This window comes from Piliocolobus tephrosceles, chromosome 17 (genome assembly GCF_002776525.5).
Source record: "Piliocolobus tephrosceles isolate RC106 chromosome 17, ASM277652v3, whole genome shotgun sequence".
Lineage (NCBI taxonomy): Eukaryota > Metazoa > Chordata > Mammalia > Primates > Cercopithecidae > Piliocolobus > Piliocolobus tephrosceles.
The window spans coordinates 54707212-54722672 of record NC_045450.1 but is presented as its reverse complement, the minus strand read 5'-3'; the positions used below and the strand labels follow the sequence as shown (position 1 = coordinate 54722672).

General features: G+C 45.5%; 1 protein-coding gene across 1 annotated transcript in view; it reads right to left on the bottom strand.

Annotated features, from left to right (window-relative positions):
- The window catches only part of WWP2 (WW domain containing E3 ubiquitin protein ligase 2), a 153203-nt gene that overhangs the window by 99008 nt on the left and 38734 nt on the right, over positions 1–15461 (bottom strand). Inside the window, exon 4 of the mRNA XM_023210309.2 lies at positions 970–1107. Within this exon, the coding sequence (XP_023066077.1) occupies positions 970–1107 (138 nt within the window). The remainder of the gene's footprint in view (positions 1–969; positions 1108–15461) is intronic.

Sequence of the window (15461 nt, the reverse complement as noted above, 5' to 3'; positions counted from 1 at the left end):
TACTCATTTGATGTCTAACTTCCCCTGACCTCATCAAATAGATTGTAAACCTCAAGCAGTGGAGACCATGTGAATTTGGCCCATGGCCATCTGGCTGGCACCTAGTGCATACCAGGGATACAATTATGGATATATGTGTTGAATGAGTGAATGACGCATGTTTTTCTCCAAGCACCAAAGCACCCCAAGCACTGATCAGTGCAGTTAAGGGATTTTTCTCCACAGTCAAGGCCCATCCAGCCACTGAGATTCCAACCAACTGCCCTTGAATTGGAATCCAAATTGCACCCCTTTGAAGCTACAGAAATCCTGCTTGGTGCCTGGAAAGTGCCATGGTTACATCACATCTAAGAAAACATTTAATGAGAAAAATTAATGGAGAAACCCAACCCATTTCAGACTTCAGACTTCATGAAATAATTTCCTGCTAGATCCAAAGGTGACTAATTTCAGACTAGATCAAAAGAAACAAACTGCCAATATTCGAGACAGAGCAGGGGACACTCTCCAAATTCCCAGCTCTGTCTGCATTTTGCTAGTGTGTATCTCTAGAAAAACACACGGTCCCCTTCCCAACCAATGCCTCTCATAAAAACACCCTCAACCTCCCCAAAAACTTTAACTGTACTGGGAAGGAAAACAATGGGCCAAAGTCACATTTGATAAAGATATTTCATTTTCCAAAGTCCACATGGGATGAAAGATGTTTTTCTCTGCTATCAAACCAAACAATTACACAATTTACAGAGACTGGACATTTACTGTGGCTCTTGACCAGAAAGCGGCCCTTGAAAATCCATGTCGTGATATCGATCCAGGGTGCTAAGAAGAGTCGGGGCTAGCTATGGGCCAGGCTGAGTGGTACTCAAACCAAGACGCCTAGTAGAGAATCAAGCTCTCAGCACCTCCTGGCCCCTGCCCAGCCCCACCCCATCCCGGCACAGCCCTGAGTAGCAGGGCGGCACTCACCGTCTGTCACGGCACTGCCATTAGGCACACTTCCCAGATCAACAGTTGGCCCGTCCAGGAAAATTGTCAGCTCTCCGCCTGAGACAACACTGCCTTTGTTCTCCGTCTGCAGGTTCAGGGTCAGCTGCGTGTTCTCCACTGTGGGGTACAAAAGGCAACATGGATGGGCTAAAGCAAATGCACCCCAAGTTAAGATTCTCTAAATTAGAAGCTCCCATTTCACCTTCGCTGGCTTCCCTGGGAATGCTTTCTCCGCATCTTCAAATTTTGCCTCGTGGCATGGAACAAAGAGTGGGAAGGAATATGTCTAATGAAATCACTGTTGTATCAGGTTGGAGGGGAAGCTGTACTCTTTCTAAACATTTCATATCACCAGATCAGCAACATAATTTCCACATTACTGATGTATTAGTTTTTTTACACTTGCAGGACTATGAGAAAAGCACAGGGATATTGATGGCGTACAGATGAAGAAATAGTTGCAAGTAATATCCCCCTGCCCACAGAAACCAAAGAGACCCTAAGGAACTGTCAACAGGAGACATCTCCATCTAGAGAGGGATTGCAGGGGCTTATTCTTTTCTTATTTGTGCTAAAACATGTTGTTGTTGTTTTAAATTTTCAATCCTGAAAATGTATTGCCTTGAAACAAGGGAAAAAAGTTACAACAATGAAACTTCAGTGCAGGCTCATTGGCCCCATCAGTGACTTAAGGAGAGGTGAGAAGTGGCCCAGAGCACCCCGCCCCCAAGAACACCAGGCAGATTCAGTCCTGTGGGTGACTGTAGTAAAAAAACAGAACAAACTGACTGGAGACAGAAGCACCAAGCCCTAGGCAGGCTAGAAACTGCTGCACACACACCCTCCAGCCTGCTACTGAACTTGGCTGCGCTGAACAGCTTCTGTCTAGTTAAGTATTTAGTCCACACTGAATACTTCAGTTCCCTTTAGTTCAGTCCAGCCAGGAACTACGGCCTTTAATTCAGGGCTGTTAAATAATTACCAAAAGGGAATCAGCCTTTATGAGGATTTCCACGGGGTCTGTCCACACCACACCTTACAAAACCAGACCAGGTAAGTGCCATGCATCTGAACCTCCCTCCCCACCCGCCCCACCCAGTCCAACACCTTGTTTTATTTCTTAGTTGCTACTGCACGATAATAAGCTATCTTATCTGTTTTCTAGAACAAGGTAGAGTATGTATAAATGTCTCCATAAGCACACTAAGGTAAATTTGAGCATTTTCTACAGATACCCCCCTTTCCTCCACCCCGCAAAAAAGACTGCTCTAAATCCCTCTACAGATACAACCCTTTAAGAACTTAGCAGAAAATTCTAGATCAATTCAAGGATCTATTATAATAAGATAGAAACCAGTTACCCTTTGGGTTTTCAAGCTCTCCTAAGCGTTCTACCTTCCCTTAATTTCTCTTCCCTGCCATGGATCTCTCCAACTCTTTTTTGAGTGAGTCTGCTGCTATTTTCAGCCAGTTCCACCTAGGGCCTTGGTGAGTACTAAACGTTTCTATAAAATAACACTTGTAGTTTCCAAAGGAAATGAGTTCCTTCAAAAGCCAAGGAGTATGGGAAGGAACTGAGGCCTTTCAACCCCCAGCCACCACTTGTCATCCCTGGGAGTGGCCACTTGGGAAGCACCTGCTCCAGCCCCAGCAGAGCCTAACCCTACAGCTTAGTCCACATCCTGAATGCAGCCTCGGGAGAGATCCCAGGCCAGGCTGCCCAGCTAAGCTGCTGCCAAATCTAGCCCCCTGAAACTGTGCGATCATAAATGTTGATTATTGTGGGCTTTTTTTTTTTTTTTTTTTTTTAAGTCAAGGAAGGTTTCCCTCCTCCATTATGCCAAGATCCAGTGCCTAAGTCTCTGGTAGTAGGGATATTAAGCACACGGGTTGAGAGGGGGTGTGGTCAGGCACTCTGAGTTTAATTCACAGTTTAATTCACAGTCCCTGAGAGCTGTGCAGCATGAAGCAAACGACCTAACCTGAGCATCGGTCTCCCTACTTGCAAAACAGGGGAAATCACGGCACCTTTTTCAGAGGACTCTTGCAAAGAAGTAAATGGCAAATACTGAGCTCCTAATAAGCTGTCATTTTTATCATGTTCCTGTTGACTTTCCTGTTTTTAGGCTGAACAGTCCTAATTCCTCTTGGTCTAACTTCTCATTCACTGTATTTGTTTTTGTTTTATTTTTTAATTTTTTTTATAGAGACGTGGGTCACTATGTTGCCCAGGTTGGTCTCAAACTCCTGGCCTCAAGCAATCCTCTCACCTCGGCCTCCCAAAGTGCTGGGATTATAGGAGTGAGCCACTGCACCCTAGCCTTCATTCATTTTAGTCTTTCTTCTCTTGATCCTTCTGGTCCTTCTGAGACTTTTTTGGGCTGTGACCACAGAATCTTCCAAGGCAAGCCACAGACCCATCACGCAGACAAACTGTCTTTTCATCTTGTTTTCAGGCCATCTCCTAAAGGCGCCCAGCCTTCTGGCTGCAGTTCACAGACCACTGTTGGACGTGTGCTGAGGGACGAGCATTCCAGAAGGGCTCCTTGATTTCTGTCCTGATACCTCAAAGGTCGTCATTTCAAAAATGGAGTGTGGACACTTTTTTCCTCCTTCCTGGAGGACTGATAATGTTCAACAGGAGAGGGGAGGAACCCAAGGTCTCTCGCTGCTCATTTCTACCCCTGTGACAGTCACAGTGCCATGGGCCTTGGACAGAAGCCAGAGAGACAGCCTGCATTTTCCTCTCCATGGTCTCGTCCCAAGGATCCAAGTTAGCTCTTCCATCTAGTTTATCTACTCATTGTCTCCAGTGGAATCATTATATATTTGGAGGCTCAGAAGCCACCATACAACACATTGAGACATACTTTGTCTTCAAAGAGAGTCAATGGGCTGGGAGCGGTGGCTCATGCCTATAATCCCAGCACTTTGGGAGGCTGAGGTAGGAGGATCACTTGAGGCCAGGAGTTCAAGTCAAGACAAGCATGAGTAACACAGTGAGACTTTGTCACTACAAAAAAGTTAATTAAAAGGAGCCAGCCAAGCTCAATGGCTCATGCCTGTAATCCCAGCACTTTGGGAAGCTAAGGAGGGTGGATTGCTTGAGTCCAGGAGTTCAAGACCAGCCTGGACAAGATGGCAAAACCCCATCTCCAATAAAAATACCAAAAATTAGCTGGATGTGGTGGCAGGCTACTGTAGTCCCAGATACTGAGGAGGCTGAGGTGGGAGAATCACCTGAGCCCAGGAGGTCGAGGCTGCAGTGAGCCAAGATCACGCCACTGTACTCCAACCTAAGCAACCAGAATGAGACTCTGTCTCAAAAACATAAAATAGGACTGGGCATGGTGGATCATGCCTGTAATCCCAGCCCTTTGGGAGGCTGAGATGGGTTGAGATGGGTGGGTCGCTTGAGCTCAGGAGTTTGAGACCATCCTGGGCAACATGGTGAGACCCTGTCTCTATTAAAAATACAAAAAATTAGCCAGGCCTGGTCCCCAGGACCAGTGGTCCCCACTACCCGGGAGGCTGAGGTGGGAGGATTGCTTGAGCCTGGGTTGTGGGCAGACATTGCAGGGAGCCAAGATTGCGCCACTGCACTCCAGCCTGGGCGACAGAGCGAGACCCTGTCTCAAAAAATAAATTAATTTAAGTTAAATTTAAATAGCCAGTAGGGAGGGGGAGGGCCTTTTTTCTTTAAACTACACTTTTGAGAACATAACCCTCCTCTGTTCTATTTGAGACCTCTGGCTGTCACCATGATAACCAAGTGATCTAATTTACTGTCACCGAGAGCAAGGCAACCTTACGCCACAGGCTTCACGTGAAAGAGAGGGATGAAGAAATGTCAAACGATACCGTGAGGAAGCAATCAGATGCCAGTATGTGGGACATCCATACGACAACTGTCCCGGACTCCTGAAAAAGTCAATGTCATTAAATTCATTTAAAGAAAAAAAAAAGAGGCAGGATGGAGACTCCTCTCGATTTAAAGAAAACCAACAAATGCCTTGCATGAATTTTGACTAAACCTTGGTTTGAAAAAGCTATATTCTTGGGATATGTGGAGAAATTTGCATACAAACTGAATATTAGATGATGTTTGAAATTATTGTTAATGTTCTTAGGTTTAATAGTAGTACTACGGTTTTACGGACAGGCATAGTGGCTCACATCTGTAATCCCAGCACTTAGGGAGGCCGAGGTGGGCGGATCACCTGAGCTCAGGAGTTCAAAATCAGCCTGGCCAACATGGTGAAACCCCATCTCTACTAAAAAAACAAAAATTAGCCATGCATGGTGACACGCATCTGTAATCCCAACTACTTGGGAGGCTGAGGCAGGAGAATCACTTAAACCCAGCAGGCGGAGGTTGCAGTGAGCCAGGATCGTGCCACTACATTCCAGCCTGGGCAACAGAGCAAGGCTCTGTTGCCCAGGCTGGAATGTAGTGGAAAAAAAAAGGCCGGGCGCTTTGGCGCGGTGGCTCACGCCTGTAATCCCAGCACTTTGGGAGGCCAAGATGGGAGGATCACGAGGTCAGGAGATTGAGACCATCCTGGCTAACACGGTGAAACCCCATCTCTACTAAAAATACAAAAAGTTAGCCAGGCGTGGTGGCAGGTGCCACCTACTCCCAGCTACTTGGGAGGCTGAGGCGGGAGAATGGCGTGAACCCGGGAGGCAGAGCTTGCGGTGAGCCGAGATCGCACCACTGTACTGCAGCCTAAGCAACAGAGCAAGACTCCGTCTCAAAAAAAAAAAAAAAAAAATTCACTTTGGTTTTATATGAGAATGTCTTATTCTTGGGAGATGCAAGAGTAGATGAGAATGATACATGCATTTATTTTCAAGTGACTTTTTAGAAGAATAGGGTGAAGTTTTGGGGAGTAAAGTGTCACGATATCTGCAATTTACCTTCAAATGGCTCAGGAAAAAAAATACACCCAGCCATACACTATAATAACATATAGATAAAACAAACTTGGCAAAAAAATGTTAACAAGTGCCAGAAATAGGTGCATGGCATTTGGGTGTTCACTGAATCACTCTTTCAATTCTTCTGTATGTTTGCAAATTTCATAATTAAACATTGGGGAAAGGTTTTTTTTTTTTTTTAATTGGCAAGGTTATTTAAAAAATTAAACTTCAGAGAACAGAACACCTCATTATTCTCTTTTTTAAAAAACTGAGCCAGAGGAGCCCTATAATATACAATGGGACTAAAGAAACCATTAGCTAATTGAGTGACAGATTCGTGCATACAGGGGAGGCTGAAAGGCGTAAGTGTGGCTGGAAAACATGTACTAGAACCTTAGTTATAAATAGCAGTCTTAGCCACCTCACCTCTGGGGCCCTCTGTTTTCACTACAGCTGTGCGGACGGCTCTACAGAGGCCCTTTCTCTTCCAGTATGTCTTCCTGCTGCCTTTAGAAGCATTGCTCAAAATCAAGAAACCCATGAAAAAGTAGGTTCCGTGAGTCCATTTCCATAACTGGAATCTGATTTAGCATTAGGAAGCTCACCAGCTCCTCTCAAGCTCATCAGGCCCTGTTCTATCTGCATTCGTGCTGTTCACATCCGTGCCTTGAGTACCTACTATTCTAGTTACTGTGATTCAACAGGAACAAGATAGGCAAAAATCTGTGCTCCTAGAGCATTTACATTCTACTTGGAAGAAACAGACAATAAGCAACGTCTTTTCTTCTTTAAAAAAAAAAAAAAGTAAATTGCATAATCTGTTAGAAGGTGGCAAGTGCAGGCTGGGCGCCATGGCTCATGCCTGTAATCCCAGCACTTTGGGAGGCCAAGGCAGGCGGATCATTTGAGGTCAGGAGTTTGAGACCAGCCTGGCCAACATGGTAAAATCCTATCTCTACTAAAAATATAGAAAAATGAGCTGGGTGTGGTGGTGGGCACCTGTAATCCCAACTACTTGGGAGGCTGAGGCAGGAGAATTGCTTGAACCCGGGAAGCAGAGGTTGTGGTGAGCTGAGATTGTGCCATTCACTACAGCCTGGGCAACAAGAGCAAAACTCCGTCTCAAAAAAAAAAAAAAATTACTAAAAAAAAAATTTTTTTTAATGAAATAAAAAAATGTAAAAAGAAGGTGGCAAGTGCAATAGGAAAAAATAAAAGAAGGGGGATGAAGAATGCTAAGCTGGGAGAGGATGTGGGGTAGAGAAGAAAAACCTCCCTGGGAAGGTGACAACTGAGCAAAGACTAAAGGACGGGGGAAGCCACGTGGGTATCTGGAGGAAGAATATTCTAGGCAGAGGAAAAAGCAAGCCCGGAGGTGCTAGGTGAGAGCATGCCTAGCATGTCTGGGGAATGGCAGGGAGGCCAGGGCAGCTGGAGTGGAGTGAGGGAAGAGAGGAGCAGATGAGGGCAAGAGGTAACCAGAGCCTCCAAGTCAGGCCTTGGGGCAAGGTCCTCAGCAATGGCTCAACATGGGATGGGGCTCCGTTACAGAGTTTTGAGCAAGGAAGTGACCTGATTCCTGCTGCAGCACAATCAGTCTGGCTACAGGAGAAGGGCTGAGGTACACAAGACCAGGTAGGAGGTCACTGTGGTAATCCAGGCGAGAGCAGATGGCGGTTTGGGCAAAGGCGACGGCAGTGTCTTTAAGAAATACTGTGTCTAAGAAGATTCCACCCTGGCCTCCTCCCTAGCATGAGTTAGAAAGCCCCAGGCCTCCCCACCACGCACATCAGCCAGGCCCCGCAGGCCCACTGATCTCCTGGAATCAAAGCTTTGGGCAAGTCATAGGCAGGGGCTGCAAACCGTGCCAATTTAGAGCATGGCTAGAGGAAGTCTGATTCAATTAGGACTAAATGGAACATATATCATGAAAATAATCAGCTGGCAGAGGCTTAGGTTTCACCGAGAAAGTCAAAGGCCTGAGCTCATGCTAACTTCAGTAATCAGCAAACATAACGTCTTTAGCTATACGACGGCACCCTTCTGTTCTAAGTAATAACTGGTTACCGATACCTTCTAATACTACTTTCTGGAGGTCAACAGACAGCAGTAAGGCTGAATATGAGAATCTAGGGAAAAAGACTCTGGGAAGTCCCAGGGACTGTGCCCTTTGAAAGACAGCCCTTTAAAAGCCAGTATACCAAGAGAGACAACCAGACACCAGGTGCCTCCTGATGGAAACACACATCACCACACCAGAGAAAAAAAAGAACCAAAGTCAGTCTCAGCCTCTAGATCTGCCCATGAGGGACAGAGGGACACGCAGAACCATACTTTAGGGAGACACACAGCAAAATCAAAAGTGTGGGAAACTGTAAAGGACACGCTGTCCAGTTTCTTCAACAACACAATGCAAGGAGTAAAAAGAAGGAGGACAACCTCTAGGTTAAGAGAGACTGAAAAGATATCAATCTTGTTTGGTTCCTGACTCAGACAAACCGATGGTTTAAAATGGCTGAGCACAGTGGCTCATGCCTGTAATCCCAGCACTTTGGAAGGCCAAGGCAGGGGGCTCACTTGAGTCCAAGAGTTTGAGACCAGCCTGGGCAACAAAGTGAGACCCTATCTCTGTAAAAAAATAAAATAAAATAATTGGTTGGACATGGTGGCATTCACCTGTGGTCCCACCTACATGGGGTCTAGGCGTCATGGCTCATGCCTGTAATGCCAGCACTTTGGGAGGCCAAGGCAGGCGGATCATTTGAGGTCAGAAGTTTGAGACCAGCCTGGCCAACATGGTAAAATCCCGTCTCTACTAAAAGTACAGAAAAATGAGCTGGGTGTGGTGGTGGGCACCTGTAATCCCAACTACTCGGGAGGCGGATCATTTGAGGTCAGGAGTTTGAGACCAGCCTGGCCAACATGGTGAAACCCCGTCTCTACTAAAAGTATAGAAAAATGAGCTGGGTGTGGTGGCAGGCACCTGTAATCCCAATTTAGATTACATGGGTGGCTACATGGGTGGCTAGGCAGGAGAATCACTTGAGCCCAGGAGGTCAAGGCTGCAGTGAGCCATGTTTGCATTACTGCACTCCAGCCTAGGCAACAGAGCAAGATCCTGTCTCGAAAAATAAAAATAAAAAATAGAAAGGTTGGGCCCGGCATGGTGGTTCACACCTGTAATCCCAGCATTTTGGGAGGCTGAGGCAGGCAGATCACTTTTGTTCAGGAGTTTGAGACCAGCCTGGCCAACATGGCAAAACCCCATCTCTACTAAAAATACAAAAATTATCCAGGTGTGGTGGCACACATCTGTAATTCCAGCTAACTTGGGAGGCTGAGGCACAAGAATCACTTGAACCCAGGAGGCAGAGGTTGCCGTGAGATGAGATCCACGTCACTGCACTCCGGCCTAGTGATGGAGTGAGACTCTGTCTCAAAAAACATTTAAAAAATTTTAAAAATAAAATGAAAGGGCCGGGCGCGGTGGCTCAAGCCTGTAATCCCAGCACTTTGGGAGGCCGAGACGGGCGGATCACGAGGTCAGGAGATCGAGACCATCCTGGCTAACACGGTGAAACCCCGTCTCTACAGAAAAAATACAAAAAAAAAAAAAACTAGCCAGGGGAGGTGGCAGGCACCTGTAGTCCCAGCTACTCGGGAGGCTGAGGCAGGAGAATGGCGTGAACCCGGGAGTGGAGCTTGCAGTGAGCTGAGATCCGGCCACTGCACTCCAGCCTGGGCGGCAGAGCGAGACTCCGAAAAAAAAATATAAAAAATAAATAAATAAATAAAATGAAAGGGTTACACTACGACTGGGGAAATGTAAAAACTGCCTAGATAGTTCAAAATATGAAATGATTACCATTGAATTTTCTAGGTATGAAATTGGCATCATGGGTTGGGTTTTTAAGAGTCCTTATCTTTTAGAGAAATACACTAAAATATTAATATTTGTAGTTGAAGTATGTCTGGGATTTTCATAAAATTAATCCAGTGGGGGTGGGATGGGAAGTTTGATGAGACAGGAATGGCCCATCATAGACGGCTGCTGAACTGGATAATGGCATATGGGGATTCACCGACTATTTTTCCACCTCTGTGTATGTCTCACATTTCCTATAATAGTTTTTGTTCTAATAACTGGCCACTAACAAAAAAAAAAAAAGAAGGCAGGGCGCAGTGGCTCACACCAGTAATCCCAGCACTTTGGGAGGCTGAGGCAGATGGCTCGCTTGAGCTCAGGAGTTCAAGGCCCGCCTGAGCAACATGGTGAAACCCTGTCTCTATTAAAAACACAAAAATTAGCCAAGCGTGATGGTGCCTGCCTATAGTCCCAGCTACTTGGGGGGCTGAGGTAGAAGAATCACTTGTGCCTAGGAGGTCAAGGCTGCAGTGAGTTGAGATCGGGCTACTGCACTCCAGCCTGGTTGACAGAGTGAGACTGTTTCAAAAAAAAAGAAGTTTTTGTGTTTTTCCATGCCAGCACGCCCAAGGCACTAACAGCAACTATAAAAATAAATAAAATAAAATAAAACTTGCAAGATTTTGACAAAATATAGCTTAAAATATAACAAGGTAGAAGACACATCAGTCAAGCTGTTTGGGGAATAACTCTTACTCTTATTTTTCCTCCCTTCAAAGCCTCAGATTTGCAAGTGGCTTCAAGTTAATAATTTCCTATTGAGAAGAGTTTGTACGTGCAGCAAGGATGAGTCATATTTTTCTAAGAGTTACTTTTTCCCTTTCTTGACCTGGATTTTTAAAAATATGTTGTTTGCATGTGGTACTAATAAATATAGACAAATAGGGCATGGAAATTGCCGTCCTTATTCCAACAAAAGAAAAAAAACTACATAAGCCGTAACTGCCAAACCATGCTACTATAATGCAATTCCGTTACAAAATCCAGAACTCTTGCCTGGACAGTTTCACTGCAAATGTATGAAAGAACTTTCTAGTTTGGGGTCTTTTCTCATTATTGTCCCTCCCCACCCTATACCATCGAAATGTCTGTGCATGTCATGTCCACACTTAGATGTTTTGAAAGGAAAAATAGTTCTGTTTTCTTTTTGTTCCTAATTCAGAATACAAATGTTAGGCTTTACCTGGAAAAGTGAGAAACATGAAACAAGAAAGAAAGGAGGATTTTTTTAAAGGGAGGCCAAGGACGCCAGGATTAAGAGTCTCTGAAGCCCGATGAAGACGTGACTGATTTGGCCATTCACATAAGTGCTACTTAGCGGAACAAACCTCCTTCTTCCCACCTCCCTCTTCCCTCAATCCCACAGGCCCATCAAAAGCAGGTGAGAGTAAGCAGCACCTTCATTAACAGGCCGGTGTTCATTCTACACATAACTGCAAACACTGGTACACAGAGGAAGGGAACTGGGGGAAGGGCAGAGTAAACAGGCTCCTTTCTATTCCCCAGTTCCCTGAAACTCAGACACACACAGGCTGGAGTCTACCGCAGGTCTAGAGAGAAGGCTCTTTCACATTTCCTTTGCAGGAAAGGAAGCCAGATGATTCCAGGATTTACTGTTACGAGGGCTCTTCGGCTTCCAACCTTAGCCAGAGCCTAACAAGAGAAAGTCTCTTCTACCCAGCTAGGCCAGCAGTGAACACTGGTATTCCTGTTGGGGCAACAACGCTGACTTTGCTCACTCCACCTCCCCACGGCCCCCAACACTCACACTCTGGCAGGGTCTTACTCAGAACGCAGAATGTAATGAGAACTCTGGCTTGGCCCTGCAGTCTCTTCTTTGGGCTACTACCGCTGGGAATCATTGCTAAATGAAAGTTTTGGTCTCCTGGGGGTTGCATGAACTCTTCTAGAGAAAACAGCCTCATTTTTACAAAGCCGGTTTACAAACTCTTTCTCTGTTTCGTGTTCATTTATTCAGGAAACATTTCCTGGGCTGGGCGCAGCAGCTCATCCCTGTAATCCCAACACTTTGGGAGGCCAAGGCAGGAGGATGGCTTGAGATCAGGAGTTTGGGACCAGCCTGGGCAACAAAGTGAAACCCTTATCTCTCTAAAACATTAAAAAATTAGGCCAGGCATGGTGGCTCACGCCTGTAATCCCAGCTCTTTGGGAGGCCAAGGCAGACAGATGGCCTGCGCGCTGGAGTTCAAGACCCACCTAGGCAACAAGGTGAAACCCCATCTCTACTAAAAATACAAAAGCTAGCCAGGCATGGTGGCATGTGCCTGTAATCCCAGCTACTCAGGTGGCTGAGGCAAGAGAATCACTTGAATCCAGGAGGCGAAGGCTGCAATGACCCAACATTGCACCATTGCATTCCAGCTTAGGCAAAAGAGTGAGACTCTACCCGAAAAAAAAAAAATTAGCTGGGCGTACTGGCGCATGCCTGTGGTCCCAGCTACTCAGGAGGCTGAGACAAGAGGATTACTTGAACCCAGGAGGTTCAAGTAACATTTGCTGGGTGCCCACTATCTGCCAGACAGTGCTTGAAGCTATGTTATCATGAAGAATGGAAACAGACGTCGTCCTTGCTTTTAGGAAGCTTACAATTCAGTGGGAGAAGTGGAAGTAACAAGGAAATGTAAAGTTGCAACTGTAAGAAAACGTTTCAAGAGATATCAACATACGATCCCCTGAGCAGCCAGATGCTTGGCCTGGTCAGGACATGAGGAAAAGTTTCTTGAGAAACTGATAACTGTCATCTAAGTTTCGAGAAGACAGCTAAAGGGTAGGGCAGGACAGGGAGGAAGACCATCCAGGCAGGGGAAATGTTGTGTGCAAAGGCCCGGTGTACAGTGAGCCGGGTGCATTCAGGAAAGTGGGCAGAGGTGAGTGGGGCTGGACTGGAATGAGATCCAAATGGGTGGGAGGGCTGAGTGGTCACTAGACGTTGCAGTGTCTTGTGACATGCTGAGCTATAGAGTTTTTCTGTATCCTAAGAGCCACCACACAATGCTAAAGGGTTTTTTAATTGAGGTGTGACAAGATCAGCCTTGCTGGATCAATAATCATTCTGGCTGTGGTGTGGAAAACAAGTTGGAGGAAAGGAAGGACAGAAACAGGCAGAGCAGACAGGAGGCCACAGATGAAAATTTTGGCGGCCAGGAAAGGACCAAAGTGGGAGAAGTGGAGCTGAGGAAGTGGGCAGACTTGCAAAAGTAAAAATCCAGAGAATCTAAAGAGATTAGAAAACGGGTTGGGCAAGAGGGGTCGGGTATCAAAGACGGCTCCTGGGTTCCTAACGCACTTAACTGGACAAATGGAGAATCGACACGATGAAATCTAGAATATGGGAATAGGACCAAGCCTGAGGAGAAGGTGACTTGCACATGTTGAGGTGCTTCTGACATAACCACAGGGAGACACCAAGAGAGTCGTCAGATATGTGGGAAGAGAGCTCAGAAATGATTCAAATCTGTGGCTCACCTGCACATGGTGGTTTGCACAGAGAGGAAGTTCAAGTAAGGATGAGATCATGGAAGAAAAGGATGGAATGATAGGAAACTCTCGTATTTAACAGTTAAATACATGATGACCTTGCCAAGGCAGGCGGATCACCTGAAGTCAGGAGTTCAAGACCAGCCTGGCTAACATGGCGAAACCCCATCTCTACTAAAAATATAAAAATTAGGCCAGGTGCGGTGGCACACACCTGTAATCCCAGTACTTTGGGAGGCCAAGGCGGATGGATCACCTGAGGATGGGAGTTCAAGACCAGCCTGACCAACATGGAGAAACCCATCTCTACTAAAAGTACAAAATTAGCCGGGAGTGGTGGCACATGCCTGTGATCCAGCTACTCGGGAGGCTGAGGCAGGAGACTGGCTTGAACCCGGGAGGCAGAGGTTGTGGTGAGCCGAGATCATGCCATTGCACTCCAGCCTGGACAACAAGAGCAAAACTCCATCTCAAAAAAAAAAAAATATATATATATATATATTATATATAAATATATATTATATATTTATAATATATAAATTAGCTGGGCGTGATGGCGGGCGCCTGTAATCCCAGCTACTTGGGAGGCTTGAGGCCAGAGAACTGCTTGAACCTGAGGCAGAGGTTGCAGTGAACAGAGATTCCACTACTGCACTCCAGCCTGAGCAACAGAGCAAGACTCTGTCTTAAAAAAAAAAAAAAAATTAATAAAAAAATTAATAATAGATGACGACCTTGCAAGGAAGACAGAGAAGAAGAACTGGAGAGGTGGGAGGGAAGATCAAGAAGGGTTCCCGGGAAGGCAGGGAAGGGGGGCCTCTAAGTATGGATGGGGCATCTGCCCTTAGCAGGAGGAGAGAAAGAAAGGAGGGTGGATTCGGCACTCATGTCCTCATTTCGGTACGTAATGGACTCATCAACCACGACCACCCTTTATTTCTCTTGATTCAGGGTCCCAGTACTCTGCAGCCAAGACCCATCCATGCAGCTACATGCATTTTCCTTTACTTACAAAAAAAAAAAAAAAAAGGTACATAAGCACACACAAGTCAGCACCAGTTATCCATCACAGTCACCCGTGTAACAAGGCACCCCAGAAGGAGTCTCGGGAACCAACTGTGGATCCCCTTAAAACAGGATACAAAGACTTCATCCATCTTGGTAAATCTCTCAAGCCACAGCATATTTTAATTATTTAAAAGGGACTTAGGGGAAATAAATACAGATCTGGGAAGGTTAAGTCTTTAGAATAAATTATCAGTTCACATCATTACTGCTGCCTTGTCATTAGCCCTCCTCTTCTCCTGGGGGAGGGAGAGTCCCCACCACACCATTAATCGCCATGCCCAGGCACTGCCCAGGCCCTGCCCAGCTCCAACAAATCACCCATGCTCTGTGCCCTCAGGGAACCGCAGCGGCCACAACCAACTCTCTGAGTTGCCAGGTATCAAAGCCATGTTTATAAACACCTTCCAAAGAACAAACCTCCTTTTAAATGTTCTTTGCAGAGCAAAATGTAGGAGCTCTCTTAGAAAATTATTTTTTAAAGTTACAATTCTGCTTTTAAAAAATTCCCCTTTTGATAAATTGGGGTTTTTTTTACAAATTATAATTTCAGATGAGGGAGCTATTATGCCCCAACTAAGATTTAGATTAGTGATTATAAAGAGCGTACAACAACACGGAAAGCTATTCATACCACAATGTTAAGTTTTTATTTTTTTTGAGATGGAGTCTCTCTCTGTTGCCCAGGCTGGAGTGCAGTGGTGCGATCTCAGCTCACTGCAACCTGTGATGTTATAGAATGCACCCTATTATTAAGACCATGTAAAAATAAGTATACAAAGGGGCAAAGAAATAAATGAACGAGGGAAAAATGATAAGTTGTGTTTGAGCAGTAAGATTATGAAATAAAGATTTGCTTTGTCAATTTCCATTAATTCCACAGTGGATTTTTTTCCATAATTTCCATGTCAGTTAAATATTAGACATGTATGCGGGAGTGTCAACAAGTGAAATGACACAAGGCATGAGATTTTCTTGCAAATACATCCCCAAAAGATGGGAGCTAAAGATGAAAGACAAGTAGATGTGTGTTGGTTATCATTAAAGCTGGGGTAACCGG